The 16,283-nt window shown below is 42.7% G+C and overlaps 1 protein-coding gene across 7 annotated transcripts; it reads left to right on the top strand.

Moving 5' to 3' along the window:
- Positions 1-295: 295 nt before the first annotated feature.
- On the top strand, positions 296-15,726 carry HMGXB4 (HMG-box containing 4). Of its 7 annotated transcripts, none has more exons than XM_086753745.1 (11): positions 331-463; positions 2,717-2,822; positions 3,421-3,569; positions 4,919-4,994; positions 5,947-7,103; positions 8,326-8,407; positions 8,897-8,961; positions 9,249-9,354; positions 9,907-10,076; positions 11,296-11,418; positions 13,363-15,726. In XM_086753745.1, exons 2-11 carry the CDS (start codon positions 2,792-2,794, stop codon positions 13,405-13,407), a joined length of 2,004 nt encoding a protein of 667 aa, XP_086609871.1. In that variant the 5' UTR covers positions 331-463; positions 2,717-2,791; the 3' UTR covers positions 13,408-15,726. The 7 variants fall into 7 exon arrangements, with proteins under 7 accessions (XP_086609886.1, XP_086609880.1, XP_086609871.1 ...); XM_086753721.1 differs by lacking the exon at positions 331-463 and having other exon boundaries at positions 2,669-2,822; positions 13,363-13,437; positions 14,278-15,726; XM_086753760.1 differs by lacking the exon at positions 2,717-2,822 and having other exon boundaries at positions 296-463; positions 3,421-3,539.
- The last annotated feature ends 557 nt before the right edge of the window (positions 15,727-16,283 follow it).

Raw genomic sequence — 16,283 nt, 5'->3', positions numbered from 1 at the left:
CAGGCCCCGACGCACGGTACACCGGCGGCAGGAGCGGCGGGCCGGAGAAGGGAAGGCTGAACGCTTGGCGGCTGCCGCCCCAAGGCTGTCCCGGCCGGTGCGGAGTGGGGGCACTCCCAGCCCCGCTCAGACTTCGGGGAACAGCGCGCCCGGCCCCGCCATCGATGCGCTCGGTAATCTCGCACATCGCCTTCTCCCCCGCCCCGTGCGTGCCACGTTGGAGGCGCTCGGCGCTCGGTTAGCCGCCCCTGGCCGCGGCGCCGGGCGGGTGTCCCTTGTCTCCCTCGCCAACATGGTGGCCGCGGGTCGTGGCGGCGCGCCGGGAAGCGGCAGCGCGGCGTGAGGAAGCTGCGGCTCGGCACCGGCAGGCCCTGTCACCGCTGGGTGGCCCCGCCGGCGAGGCACGCTCGGGCCCGCTGCAGGGATAGAGTCGCGGGTTGGAGTGAGGCCGGAGCCCGCTCGGGTGAGAGGGCGCGCGGGCGGGAGCGGGGCAGCCGAGCCCGCTTCCACCGGAGGCGGCGGGAGGGGCGCGAGCCCTGAGGGTGTTGGCGCGCATGCGCGGGGCTGGGCCGCCAGGTTCCCCGGGAGAGCGGGGCGGGCGCGGTCCCGATCCCGATCCAGATCCCGAGGCTGTGGAGGGGCTGGTGCCGGCGTTTGCCCCTTCCGCTGCGGTCGGAATTCCTGGCGCGGGAATTCCCGGCTTGCCCCCGCGGCTCCCCCGGGTCGCTGGGAGCACCGGCGGGAAAACGGCGAGGGAGCGCGGCCTGCGGCACCGCCGCCGCCGCTCGCCGTCCCCCCGCCGCCGCTCGCCGTCCCCCCGCCGCCGCTCGCCGTCCCCCCGCCGCCGCTCGCCGTCCCCCCGCCGCGGCCCTTCGCTGGTGGAGTGGGGTGGGATCTGCAGCCTCCCTTGGGGGACCGGTGTGCGAGGGTCCCTGTAGAGTCCGGGGGGGCTGCAGAAGAGCACCGAGTGGCCTTCATCCCGCAAGCACGTGGGTGAATGAAACGGGAGAGGTAAAGGGAGAGCTCCTCCGCTGGGCCGGTGCAAATACTGCTGAAACCGAGGAGTGTGGAGCAAGGGAACCTAACCAGGATTTATAGGACGAGACACGTTAAGGATGTGTTTTGTATTGGCAGGGTTAGTTGTGTCAGTTGTAAGCCCCTTTGGGCATTATCTACCAACCTTTATACCTGCCAAGCGGATAAGATTTTAAAATAAAGCAGAAGGTACGCACGTAGCTACAAACAGATCTTAGTTTCTCCAAGTCATCCATTCATGAGTGGCTGTCTTCAGCTTTGTTTTGCTGAAGAGAATCTAGATCAGGCCCTTGTCCTCCTGAACGCAGTGCTTTAGTATCATGTGTGTTCCCACTGAAGTCCGTATGACAACTGAACATCATGAAATTTTAACAAGATCTGGTTCAAGATTGTGAGCCCACAAGTGACAAGATGCTCTCTTTTTTATTGCAAAGGGCAGTGCTCTCATTCTGCCAACAAATTGCAGTGCTTGCTACCAACAATGTATAGTGGTTTGAACACAAGCCTAAAATATTTTGTGGCGGATAGTTTCCCAAACCTGAAGAAATAACATGTATTTCTAAGAATTTGAACAGAAGCATCCCCTGTGTACCTGCAAGCTTGATTTGGTTGTGATTTTGTTGTTTCACTTAAGTAACCACTATAGGATGAATATATCATACATTCTCAGCCACAGACAATTATATATGAAATTGAGGTCCATGCAGGGGTGTACAAGCACAAGTTCCCTGCTCTCAAGGTATTCAAATGTAACTTTAGTGTGGCAAGATCACTTTGACAGCTAGAATGAACAAACTGCATGGTCTTTGTGGTTGAATGTTTACACATGTGTGCACCTGCATACAAACACACAAAATCAGTTGGATGCAATTGGTTTAATCACTTATGAGCAGAAGGTCAGTGTTTTCACGTTAAGCTGGTTGCTGACTGAAAAACAAAAGCTTTTTACTCAGAAACAGAGTGCAGCTATTCCATAAGCGCACTGTCTTCCTGTATGCCAGCAGCTGTGGAACAGAATAACTCAGTTAGAGGAGGCCTGAGACCTGAAGGCTGAGAGGGGTTGAGGTGCTGCAGAAGCCCTAGCGAAAAGGAGTGCTTTCTTCCGTTCCCTCTTCCCGGGCTGGCATTCAGAATGGCTGCAGTGGTAGTGTTGAGAAACACATCAGAAGGGTGTACACCTTCACTACAAAATGTGCGATCCTTTAGTTAAAAAGATTTGAAAAAATTCTTTTGTAGTATGATGATTCCTGCCTGGTTCCTTCTTTTCCTTCACTTCACCTGAGATCAAGGGTTTGGAACCTCTCTTTAAACATCCCACTCTTTTCTACAGTGGCTCCTGCAAATAATGGCTTTTTGGGTGCAATTCTGTGTGTCATGAAAATCAAACTCAGCTGTCCTTTCACTCTCTTTGTATTTTTGTACATAAATTACTTCAGTGATTTGGAGATTTTAAAGGGAAGAGATAGTATTTTTTATCTTTAAAATAATAGAGGAACAACCTCCAAATTAATTTTAAAAAAAATCTGTGAAGCCTGAAGGGTGAGCATGAACCGACCAGCAGGTGGACTCCTTTCCTTTCTCAGTGTCTTCCAGAGAATCTTCCCTTGGTTCAGAGGAAGTTTCCCATTTTACATCGTGATTCTTCTTTATGGGAGGGTTATTTTCATTCTCTGTTTCTCAGACCTTTTCCTGTAGATGGGAACGGGGGAAGGAGCCCAGACGTGGCAACACATTCTCAGGCTCCTGCAGGACCACCATGGCTTATGATGACTCCAAGAAGAAAGAAGGTATGACTGCTTCATAATCTCAGAGGGAGTTACCAAAAAAAAAAAAAAAAGGGTACCCTCTGCAGCCCTTGCCATGCCATGCAGTCAGAGTGGGAAAGGAAGCTAGTCTGCTGTGGAGCCCTTAAATTTAACCTGGCCAAGTTGCTGGAGGATCCCAAGCCCTTGACTTCCAGGTCTAAATTACTGGGATTAGAACTTGAGAGAAACAAGTGATATTTCCTAATGCAAAAACCTTCATTGGAAACTCTGCCACTGCAGCCTTTCTTCTCCCTGCCAGGTCAATGGAACGGCAGACCAGGGGTAGGGATATGTTTAGTCATGGTAACATTTCTAGGTCCAGTTGTCTTTAGAAAGAAATATGCAAGGCTTAGAAATGAGAACTTGAGTGATTGTGTTATAGTATTAGAGCACTGAGCCCCATCTCTGTGGTCAGAGAGTACAGATTGTTACCTTGTAGGCACCTGTGCTTGTTGGGTTTTGTGCATCACTCTGTGCCAATGTCCTCTGTTATCTTATTTCATGCATAGTCCACATGTCTCTCGTTTCTTAATGGGGTATTGCATTTCTTCCTTTTTTTCCCATTTCACATAAATCTTAGAGTTCCTAGAGAGTCACCGAGGTGTTGATAACGTGGGGCTGGCAACTGGCAGGATACAGCGAGAGAAAAAGTGCTCTTACAAGGACCCGCGGCAAGAGGAAGACAAGATAGCAACTCAGGTCAGGAAGCCCTCAGAGAAAAAGCTGAAGGTATAAGGACACGTGTAAAGCTGGTGATGGAGTGGGATGGATGGGTTTCTTGTTCTTTTTTTATACAGAAATGCATGTAGAAGACAGCAAGAGCAGCTAATCGTGTTTTGTATTGTTCAGTAACTCCTGGGGAAAAGAAGGGGGTCAGTCCCAGTTTTAAGTGATTCTGATTTTTCTGGCCTCAGAAAATAGGGTAGTAGGATGATATCCTAGTCTTGATGTAGAACCTTGCAAGTCATAAGATAGCAGGAATAACTTCTTAAACACACACAAAATAAAGATTTTTAGACTTTCCAATTGTATAACTACCCAGCAAAGGATGACTGTAATGTTAACTGGTGCACCGTTGTCTTCCTGAGTCTGCAGACAGATCTGAAATGATAGCTCTGGAGAGGTATGAGCTTGCCCTATTGACCTCTTCAGGGCCTTAACTCTGAGATCACATAGTGACAACTTAAGTTTCTTCAAAACTTTCCTCTTTGAGCTAAAATTTCTGCTGTTAGCTCAAATGTGACTATCTTGTGATTATTTTTAATTTTAATCTGGAAGAGAAGTTCTAGTGTAAAATGAAAGTCGTCTTCTACCATGCAGATGGAATTCTGTAGAGGAGCTTCATTTTCAGACCATAAACTGATGAAGAGAAAAATAATAATTGGGTGACATGACGTATTGAGGTCAATTTTTTGGCCCATCATTTTAATTGTCACCTCTCTGCACCTCCTTTACTTCTTTTATCTATTTCAGCATATTAAACATGAACTATTCACCTTCATTTTCAAGGCTTGACCACATATGCATGCTTAGTTGTTTCTTAGCTTTATGAAGAGGTAGATATCTGTCTTTTCTCAGCTCATCAGCTGATCCCCAGTACTGGCTTTCATTGCCCATTTCTTAGCACTTTCAAATGTGCTCTTTCAAGTTTTTTGTGTATTGCTCCTCTCACTTGCGGGGAGCTCCCTGTAGAGATCTGTCTTTCAGTTTCCTTATAACCCTGTTGTGTTGCAATCCCTACAGAAAGCTTGATGCCAGTTAGGTGGCTGATGTGCTGAAACCAGTCCTGCCTAATACAATTTTTTGTATTCTCCCACCTGTCCATACCATGCTTTTTGTCTCTTACCTTAAACCTACGCTGTGGGCTCTTAGGGACAGAGTACATTTCCTTTGCTTGTTTTAGCACTGGGAATAATGATCCTGGTTCATATCTAGTGTTCCTTGATGTTAGTACTACAAATAACTCTTTATATTATTTATATTTATGTAACTCCACAAATTATTATGTATGTCAGTAGTCCATGTGAATTTCAAATTATTTGCCTCTTGTTTGTCAGCATTTTTTTTTCTTATTCTAGGACAGTGAGCTTTTTCCAGGGACAGAACCTCACAGGAAGAAGAGAAAGCACTCCTCCGATGAGTTCTGCTACAGAGGTAAGATAGCAATCAGGCAGGAGAAGGGACTAACAGATAATGACTTTGAGGAAGGGATACTCTTAAACCAATGTCATCACGTTTTGTGGTTAGCACTGTATGGGGGGAAGGTACCTCAACCTGTCTTAGAAGAAGTAATCAGAAACCTGACACTGATCAGCAGCAGACAGCAAAAGGTTAGGGAATAATATTTACAGAGTCTAGCTTAACAAGTTGCCATTGTTGGAGGTAGAGATCTTCTACCCACCTTTTAATTGACAAGTTGTAGTTTTCTAACCCATGCTTTCCCTTTTGGCATTTGCATTTCTTTTTTCCCTATGGCATTAAAAACTGTAATTTTACTTGCAGATACTATTACTTTCTCTGAATTTGTAAAAATAGAATGCATCAGGCTAAAATATAAATGCTTTTGGGTTGATTTTAAATACAGAAACATTATTCTCACCATTAATAAGTTGTCCAGAGAATAACAATTCTGTTCATAAAAGCTTAACTGTTTTAAGATCTATTTTTAGCCCAATGAAAAGAGAAAGCCAAGCTGACATTTTGTCAAAATCTGTTTTCAGAATGAAAAAGCTTTTATTTTCAATTCATTGGTTTCACCTTGGCTAAAAGTGGCACAAAAACCTTGGACTAGAGAAGTAATTTCAGGCTCAGTAAGATACATTTTCATCAGAATATATTATTTCACAGCAGAATACAGAATTTGACAAAGCTTCAAGTACTTTCCTGCTCTATCTTCCTGCCTTGTTGTTTGACCAGCTCAGACATTACAGCTCCTGAATTGCATCAGTAAGGCTACGCTGAGTTGGCTACGAGCTTTAGAGATCTCCTGTGTAAGCCAGGATGCAAGATGCAAATCTGTTAGCTGTAATCATAAGTCTTGCAGGATTCCCGCTTCTTTGGGCTAGTGTAATGCTGTCTTTAAGGGAATAATCTTGATCTTTTTCAGGTGTTTCACCTTTGGATCTACCATCAAAGAAGAAGAAAAAAGCAGTTTCTAGCCCATCCTCAGCTGATACAACCATGGATTTACTCAAGGCTGTCACCTCACCTTTGGCCACAAGCTCAAAGTCTTCAAAGAAGACCTCTGAAAAATCATCTCATTCATCCTCAGGCCATTCCGAAAGCAAAAAGGAGCACCACAAGAAGAAGCTGAGTGGGAGCAGTGGGGAGCACTCAGTGGATGATGGCAGCTTCCACAAATCTAAAAGAATGAAACCTCTCTATGTGAACACAGAGACACTTACTCTTCGTGAACCTGATGGCTTAAAGATGAAGCTCATCCTTTCACCAAAAGATAAAAGTAGTGCAGCAGATGATGATTCTTTCTCCTACTCTTCAGCACCAGCAGCTGCAAAGAAATCTTCAAAGAAATCAGCTCGAGATGAGCAAGGCTCCCTCCTGCTGGGTCATGAACTGCAGAGCTTCCTGAAGTCATCCCGGAAGAAGCACAAACCACCTTCAGACTCACATCCACCTTCTGAGAATTTTGGTGCTGACACCTCTGTTTTTTCAGAGGGGCATGGGAGTGAGTATGAGGTTTCAGGTGTGGAGGCACCACCAGAATCTGGTTCCTCTTCTGGTGGGGAGTTGGAGGCTGGAGAGCTAGTGATAGATGACTCCTATCGGGAAATCAAGAAGAAAAAGAAGTCAAAAAAAAGTAAGAAAAAAAAAGACAAGGAGAAACACAGAGAAAAGAAGCACTCTAAGTCTAAAAGGAGTTCTGGGCACACTCCTGTGGCAGTGGCAGAAGTAACAGTGTCGCCACCACCTCCTCCCAGTACCCCCTATGTTCTTCCTCCACCTCCTCCTGCTGTTTTTCACTCAGATGGTCAAGGTGAGAAGAGGAGGAAAAAGGAAGAAAAGGAGAAGGACAAAACTGAGAAATGGGAAAAGGAAAGAGAAAAGGAAAAGGAAAGAGAAAAGGAAAGAGAAAAGGAAAAGGAAAGAGAAAAGGAAAAGGAAAGAGAAAAGGAAAAGGAAAGAGAAAAGGAAAAGGAAAGAGAAAAGGAAAAGGAAAGAGAAAAAGAAAAGGAAAGAGAAAAGGAAAAGGAAAGAGAAAAAGAAAAGGAAAGAGAAAAGGAAAAGGAAAGAGAAAGAGAAAAAGTAAGGAAAAATTGGAGGGAAAATAGAAATTGGGTGATGGATAGTGGTGAATTAGGCACTCCATTACAAAGGCATGGTAAATTGATACAGAAGGATAACTAATACCAGGATCGATGGTTTCACTGAAGCATGTTTGGAAAAATGTGTCAGCCACTGTGATATCTGTTTGTAGCAAAAGGAATATATATCATATTTCATTCTGGTTTTGTGGCACAGGCATCTTTAGCTGAGAGAGGTTATTTGAAAAGGTTATACTTAATTTGCTGGGTACAGGTTATGTACCAAGCACAACTGCATCATTTTCTCAGATAACCAATTCTAGCTATTGCCAGGCAGATTTTTGGACTAGTGAACTAGTCCATCATCACAGTTCCTGTAAAAAGGAATTGAGCTCTAATCTGAAAAGTGAAGATATTTACCCATTTATTCCTGTATTCAAATGAAATTCTAATTCTTACAGACTACCACATTCGCAGTTTTGTCCAGTTCTCATAAATTCAGTTTTCTGTGGTTAATGTATAAAAATTTGAGTAGAATAAATGGTAGCCAGCATATGAATGAGTTTACAGGTGATGTAACTATAGCTATGAGAGTATATAAGTGGGGGAAAGCAGTTTCTGTATGTTCAGAGAGACAAGAGTTGCTTTGTGTCAGGAAATGGGCAGACATAGCTCAAATTTGTTCAACCATTATTCTGTTCTATTTGGTAAATTTGCTCTGATCATAGCTTGGCAACTGCTTATGCCTCTGCTGTCAGTGTACTTAAACTGTCTATTTTCTTGCCAATTTGAAGTATTTTGTAAGGATGCAGGAATGGAACAAAACATTATGATGAAGATTGAATTGTTTTGACAGGTCTATGATAGGTACTGTGAATAGTGTGACAGATTTTTTTGTTATTACTTTAAGTTTTAAAACTGAGTTATATTAACAGAGTTGTATGTTGATCCTGGATTTTGAATAGCAGGTTCTTGTAACTTATAAATGAAATGCATTGATAGAATTGTTGCAAGATAAGCCTTGTACTAAGACTGGTTCTGACTGGTTCCTGTGCTTTCATAAACACTAAATTCAGCCAGAACATGTAAAACACTGCTTTTTTTAGGTTCCTGATCTAAACACCACATCTTTCTTTAAGTCTTCAACAAATGCTGCATTCTTACTAAATTTGAGTAGGTCTCATTATAATCGAAAATCTTTTTTTTCTTTTTCTTCTGACTAGCCAAAGAAGAAAAACATGTCTGCCTATCAAGTGTTCTGTAAGGAATATCGTACAACTATTGTGTCTGAGCACCCTGGAATAGGTGAGAGAATAACCTAGCCTTCTCTTCTCTTGATTACACACCAGTCAGATCAATTAGCAGAACATATCATCTCTGTTTCATACTAACCTCTTAATTTTGACAGCATGTAAAGAATCTGCCAGTTTTCTTTGAATAAGAGGTGGCAAAGGAGTGGATATCATTATTTGATTTCATTGCATTTTAACAAAGCCATGAATCCAGACAAAGACATTTCTAGCTCGCTTTTTCATTACTTAAAGAGTTATTTTCATTGTGTCACTTTCCCGTATATACATGTGTGACTTTATATTCCCAGTATCAAGCTTTTTTTCCATTTTAAACAGTAATGGGAATGCGCACTGTCAATCATTTTCAGAACAGTCTGGAGAGTTCCAGTTTTGGAATGGGTTGCTTCTTAAGTGTGTATGGATGGGCCAGTATATTTCCTATGTTCTCTAGGATTTTATGATTTCATTTGTTTTAAACATTTTTCTTCTTTCCTTCTGCCAGATTTTGGAGAGCTAAGTAAAAAACTAGCAGAAGTGTGGAAGCAACTACCTGAAAAGGATAAACTGGTGAGTGTGTGTGAGATGTTTTTGTAAAATTATTTCTGTAAACTAGGTGCTTAGGTCAGAACATGCTGGCAGCATTGCCACCATACCTTGAAAAATCCTACCTGTGTCCCCGAAGTATGGAAAGGATGGAAACCTTGCTCTTGTGATCATAAAAGCGTCCATTTTCTTTTCATGGTATTGCTTCACCAGTTAGCTACAGAACACAATTCTGCCTTCAGGCCTTGGCATCAGATAACAGAAAATTACCTAATGTTAGAATCTCTCTTTTCATACCATGGTAACTGCAGATCTGGAAGCAGAAAGCTCAATATCTCCAACACAAGCAGAATAAAGCAGAGGCCACCACTGTAAAGAGAAAAGCATCATCTTCAGATGGTGCACCAAAAATAAAAGGTAATTGTTGCACTTCATTTGCTCTGGTCTTTTTTTCCTGGACAAGAAACATAGTGTTGCTTGTGGAATAAGGAATAAAGGTCCTTTCCTGCTTCACACCCCTACCTGCTTTCTCACAAGACTTGACATTTAAATCATCATATTACTCAAAAACAATTTTTCTGTGAGAGCAAGAATAATGTCAGCATTTACTAAGAAGATTTCCATGTCTAATTTGTAGAATGGTATTGTTTTTAGCAGTTTAGGGATTGAAATGTAAAATAAGAAGAGGCAGCAGGAAAGTTGTACTGAGATTCGTTTGCTGCTAGATGAAAAAGGGTTGTTTTTGGCTTCGCATCTCTGTTTAGCAAATCTCCCAAAGCAAATCTCCCAGAGTGCATTCAGCTGAGGTAGATGCTTTGTACACACAGAAGGAAAGTTTTGACTCCAAAGGCCACAGGACCAGAAGTATTTAAGCATCTCATGCCTTTGAGATTTGAACTTTACTAAGTAAATAGGCTTGTAAGTAAAAGAATGAAAGAGAATATGGAATTTTAATTTGTGTGTTTCCAGCTTCTCCAACAGGAGCGATTTCCCCTCATAAGAAATCCCCCACCAGCACCGTGGTGGTGTCTTCCTCACCAGCCAAAGCCCCTGAGACAGATCCTATTGATGTAGCTGCACACTTACAGTTGCTGGGTGAATCTCTGAGCCTCATTGGACACAGACTGCAGGAAACAGAGGTGAGTCTGTAACCAGCGATGTCACAATGATGTCATGTAATCTACACACAGGATCGAGGGGGATTAATGTTTTATTTTACTTAAAAGTTTAGCCAATGCTTTTCTGTTAGGAAGAGAAATTAGAGGTGGCTTGTCGTGTTCCTTTCATGCATTTTAGTTTATTTTCAGTGAAATAATAAGCTTTGTTTCTCAGTAAACCATAGGCATCAAAGAAAGACGGGTCCTTTGCAGCTCTAGGCCCTTGAAGGCAATTCTTGGTTTAGCAGCCTCTTCAGTCTTTTCTTACTATACGTTCACCTTGGATCTGGTACTTCTTTGCTGTCTTTGCCAGAATATGGTCCAGTTTCTGTTACTGTCTCAAGCCTTCTTAGAAAAAACATCAGCCTTTACCAAGGTGGTTTTTGCATGTCCTGTTGTTTTCTGGCAGTATCATATTCCCCGAGCTTTGGATAGCGGCTACTATTGTTTCAACTGACTGGTAATACAGAAGATAGCATATTTTAGTGGTTTCCTACTTTTATATGATAGTGATTCTATGTATGCACACACATACACGCACGCACTTTCAGAACTCAGCCCAGCCTGTGAGAACACATAGTTATCTCAAGTAATATCACTGAATTTTATGGCTGATGTGATCATCTCATCCCTCTATGTTTGTTTGTTTTATCAGCAGTAAAATAAATGTTCTTGCATTTTGTTTCTGGTGTGATCGATTGAGGTAATTCTTCAGAGGAACAACCAGCCTAAAATCTCCTTTATAGAAAGGCACACAAACAAATTCCCTTTCCTGAAAGTATATCAATGACTAAAGCATTTGTTACAGACTTAGCATTTCTTTAGACTTCAATAATAGAACAACTATTGTCTTTAGAACTCACGTAGTTAACAAAATAGGTGGTAAGAAATGTCAAAGAAATTACATTACAGAAAATTGTGGAATTAAATGTTTTATGCAGCTGACAACTTTCTGACCTTTTCTGTTGTTCCCTACTTTTTTCCTACATTAGTATGTTGCCTACTGAATTCTTAAATTTTTTGAGCCAGCAGTCTTTCTGTGAAGCACGTGGCATAGTTTTGTTACTGTGCAAATAATGAAAGTGGACTAGAGGAGCTCAAGTGTGAAGACACTATATCTGCGTGACAGTCAATACAGTTGTGAAAGAGCCATAATTTCCACTACTCATCCCCATCCATTTTTTTCTTTCCTTACTTCCAGGGAATGGTGGCTGTTTCAGGAAGTTTGTCAGTACTTCTAGATTCAATCATCTGTGCTTTGGGCCCGTTAGCATGTCTGACCACGCAGCTACCCGAGTTGAATGGCTGCCCTAAGCACATTTTGGTGAGTTATTTGTAGTTATTTCCATTCTAGCACTGTTAATTTTGGTTCAGTCCAGCTAGAGTTTTTAGATGAATCAGTCTTATCATGTGATTATAATTCCAGTGCAATAAGAAAATCATCTTGGTCATATGCTTTTATAGAGGAATATTTCTTGAAATTCTTTAAGATGTTATTGTTTGATATTGTGCAACTTTTTTTTTCTCCCAGTGGTAACTGACCTAATATTTGTAGCATTGATTGCAGTGTGTGTAGATCCAGTTTTAGTGACTGAATCAATCCATCTGAATAAAAAAAAAAGTGCCTGTACACATAGCAGTATTTTTGAAAGTTCCAAATTTCCATAAAAATAAAAAGCACCTTCTAGATGCTCTGTATCACACAATCTGTTTTCTTTTAGTAACGTAAAGAATAGCTTGTGATCTCAGGATTCCTGATGTGATTAAGTAGGGCCTTTTACATGGGGCTGTAGCCTTCTCCAACGAAAGAAAAATAGTCTCTGTTTTAAGGAACTGCAGAACTACATGTTCTTTTTGACTTTAAACGACACTTAGTATTGAGCCCTGATTTAGCAACAGCTTGTGGCATCTCTGTAGCATCATATGGACATAGATTAAGGTGGCAGCAGCATAAAAGGAATCAGGAGTCATACCTCCAACAGGAGACATGAATAAAGCAGAGAAGGAGAAAGGCAGAAATGAAATATATAGTTTGCAAAAGTTAAGAGATTAAAAACAAATCTAGCAGAGAACAACGAAAATGGGATATGAATTTGCATGTTGTAATAGCGCGGCCCAAACATCGATTCATTCTGAGAAAGAACTATTAACAACAACAAAGTTGACAGCTTAGGCTGTGAGCTCCCACAGACTGGCTGCCTGCACAAAAGCTGAGTCAGTGGGGTGTTCCCATCCTAAGCCATGGAAAAACATCCTATGCTTTTTTTCCTTCTTGCTTGCCAAGTGTGTTCGGAGCAATGACACCACATGACTAATGCTGTGTGTATTGGAAACTTGATCAACTTATTGTTACAAGAAGCAATGGAGCTTTAGGTGGATTAAGGCACTTGTCCTTCACTGCTGAAAACTGGTAATTGGACTTTGTAATAAAGGCATTCTGATTTTTTACCATCAGATACATAACGACAGTGGTGTTTTAAGACATGGATAAAATTGTCAGTGGTCGTGTTGCATGTAGAACGGAATTTATCTTTTCAGTCAGTAGGTGGCATTGTTAAATTCTAAAATCACAACTGGTGCAGATCCAGCTCCTCTGTCTTCAGCAATTAAAAAGTGGTGTTCCTAAGGCCTTCTTCCGCCATCCAGCCACAGGCTTGAGCTTACTGAAATACTGCATTTGAAGAACATACAGATAATATACTGCTGGGTCTTGTTTTCTGATGTGCACGAGAAGGACTCTTACTCTCAGAATTCTATTTCTTTTTGCAAGGAAAACAGGAGGGCATTTCTTTTACCCACCTGACACCTTATTAGTGGGTGTGTTTGAGGGTTTTTATCTTCACTTTTACACTGCAGCATTTCATAAAGGACTTGCAAGTCTAAAGGCAAATAATTGGGTTTTTTATATCATTTTGCTCAAGTCCTTCATCACTAGTCTTTCCTGTGGTTAATGTGATATGATCGATGTGGCTTGTTTCAAATTCAGAGATAGAGTATGGGGTTCGTAAGAAGGAGGTCACTTGAGGAAAGCCTAAAGCATTTTCATTGTTTCCAGATGCTTACAAATACTGAGGCTACCTGTATGTTTAGTTAACTTACATTTTCCAAAATGTGAAAATAAGCCTAGCAGTGGTGGTGATGACCAGGCTATCTCATCATATGATAACTTGTAAGACAAGTGAACATGTTTAGTACCCTTGTCTGTGGAATTTTTTAAAGATTTTGAGTTATTACCTGGCACTAAAAAATATTTTATTTCTTTTCCCAGTCAAACACACTAGACAACATCGCCTATATCATGCCTGGACTTTGATGGGAAAGGATCTTGGGATGTACTCAACCTGTGCGTAACTGACTTGTGTACATAGGCACTACGCTGGCACTCCCGAAGGGCTCCATGTGTAGGGTTTTAAAGTTTTATATCTGTATAGTATATAGATAGGATTGCAACTGCTCGAGTTCTGTTTTATGAAAAGTCATGAAATTGAGCTGAGAAAACCCTTTTGTGTTGGTGGGTGAAATGTCATCCAGTCTGAAAGTATTTTGTGTGAAGAATTCGGAAAGCTTTTGAGATACTCGCCTTAAATTCAGGTCCTTTAGTAGGGGAAGCAGCCAGAGAATTGAATGCTTGATATAAAGAAAAAAACATGATCATGAGAGGGGTCATTCAAACAGATGGCCCAGCGAGGTTGTTGACTCTATCCTTGATGATATACAAAAACTGATTGAGCAGCCTGCTCTAGTTGGACTTTCTTTAAGCGGGGGGATGGACCAGATTACCTCCTGATAACCCTTCCAACCTAAAGTATTCTGGTATTCTGTGGGCAGGTAGAGATGATAAAATGTATTTTGGACCAAGGAATAGAACTGAACTCTTCATCAGCCCTGTTTCTAACTGTTTTTCAGTTTAAAATCTACTCCTTGAGGGGAAAGCTGGATAGCTGATCAAAGATACAGAGGTCTTTGCCCATTGGTCACTTCTTCCAACCCCTGCTCTTCAGTCAGTCATAACTGAAAGTTGTCAGCATCAGCTGGCAGGTCTGGTAGCTGGCATTTGAAGTAAAGTGGAAGATGACAACAAGTTTAATCTTTTCTTGTGGACTTGCACCCAAATCATCATTAGCACGCTATATCAACCAACTGCATTGGCTTGAGAGAATGAACCTCCTGCTGATTTTTCCAGGGCATGGTCAGCCTGCTTTGATGGAGAGGAGCCTGGAAGCAGATGGGAAAAACTTTGATTGCTTCTGCCCATCTTGCCCCAGTTTTGTGAACAGACACCTTTGGTTTCTGAGATCGCTGATCCCCCATCCCTTTCACCAGCAGTATTGAAAGAGCCACGGTGCTGCTGTGAGGCGGTGACTAATGACCAGTTTGAAGCAGTTACAGCTGAGTAAGGCACATGTGGCTTGATTGGACCGATTCCCCTTCCTTCCAGCCACATACTTGGTGTTCAGTTTTCTGCTCCTCTAAAAGAGGAGCCGCAGGAGAGGACTTGATTCTCATATAGGTTTTTGTGTGTCTGTATGTACGTGTATGTGGTGTTCATATCGTATGTATTTTACCAACATCTGTAACAGATTTTAATTTATCCTGTATATTTCTCTCTGTCTATGTATATATATATACATAATTTAAAAGCAAAAATCCCTCCCTCCACCAACAGTGTGTGGAAAATATGAATCAAGTTTGCCTCACCCCACTTCCTGCAGGAATCAGCTATAGGTGTAGTAGCAAACATTGATATTGTATGGGGAAACACCAGGAAGATTTTAAGTGTTTGTAGAAACAGGCTATCTTGTGAAGGTAGGTAGGACAACTGAAATATAACTTGAATCTAGCCTTTCTAGCCTTATAACAGAAAAGTTTTAAAATAACAGAAGAGCACTTTTTTACTTCCAATCTGAAGTTTACCTTCTGTTTTTTAGGGCACTTGAAAGTCAGCTGTCCCTTATTGTGGCTAAGCCCCAAATCCCATTTAAATGAAATCCTCAGGTGCACAGGAGGGTTTTTCTCCCAATTCCTCTACCACGTATTCCCCAGCTGTGCCTGTACAAGGTAACCTGTCTTTTATGGAGCTTTTCTCAGTGCAGTGTTAGGTTTTCTCAGTCAGCGGAGGAGGCAGAAGGCTCTCAGACCACCGTGCAGTTTCTCACCCCAAGCCTCAGACCGGAGCGTACACGTTTTAACAATATATGACTAATCCCAGTGAGCCTGGAATTGGGAAGGGCCCAGGAGGGAGGCAATCCGATCCCACCTTGGATCCTGTCCTGGCCTGAACTAAAGCATCCGCTGTTGGGAGTGGCACAAAATCACTGTCTCTTTCCAGCCCTTTACAACTGAGAGCATTGTGGTGGAAGGGTAGGCCTGCTCTCTAGGGAACAGAAAGGGATCAGCCTTAGGTGTGCCCTCTGTACGAGTGAAAAACACACACAGCCCTGGTGTATTGTATTTTTATTTAAAATTTGTACACTTTGTATAATCTGTATCTTGTGGTACTTGGTACTAGAGGGAAAACTTTGGCAAGACTTAGCCGTTTTTATATTTTTGTTATTTCCTTGCTGTTTGATCCAGATTACATTACAATTATACAAAGAAACTTTTGTACTGTACTTACAATATAATTTTTTTTTTTTTAACATTTGGAGTATTGTCATTCATTTCTGGCCTGCGCTGTCTTTTCTGCAGCTGTTGTTACAGCTCGTATTTAGCGTTTCTCAGCAAAACACGTCCGGTTCTAAACTGATGAAGTCAGTTCGCAGGCACACGATACGGTTTCTGGTGGCACAGGTCACCCAAAACATCGCTCAAAGACCGCTGACCGTTTTGGGGACCTTTCTGAGGGGAGATGTGCCACCCGGCACCGCAGACGCCATCAGGACATTCCTCTTCCCTGCCGCCTCACTTTCAGTTGGGGTTCGTGGCGTGAAGGTGAGAACTGCGCACAGGCTGGGGGGCTCGGGGCGAGCGTGTCAGGCGGGACCTCGGGCGCGGCGGCGTCAGGGTGACCTGCGCTGGCTGCTCGCACCTCCGCGCGCCCAGGCCCCGAGCGCCCGCGGACGGCAGCCTCGCCCCGGGGCACGGCGATGGCTCAGGCCCGGAGGATTTTGGATGCTGCTGCAGAACGCGGTGCTCTGCTGACCCGCCCGTACCCCCTGCACCGGGACGCGCCAACAGAAGGATCGCGGA

Source organism: Chlamydotis macqueenii, chromosome 1 (assembly GCF_036417535.1).
Source record: "Chlamydotis macqueenii isolate bChlMac1 chromosome 1, bChlMac1.mat, whole genome shotgun sequence".
NCBI lineage: Eukaryota > Metazoa > Chordata > Aves > Otidiformes > Otididae > Chlamydotis > Chlamydotis macqueenii.
Note: the sequence above shows the minus strand (reverse complement) of the source record. Positions and strands in the feature narration are given on the sequence as shown.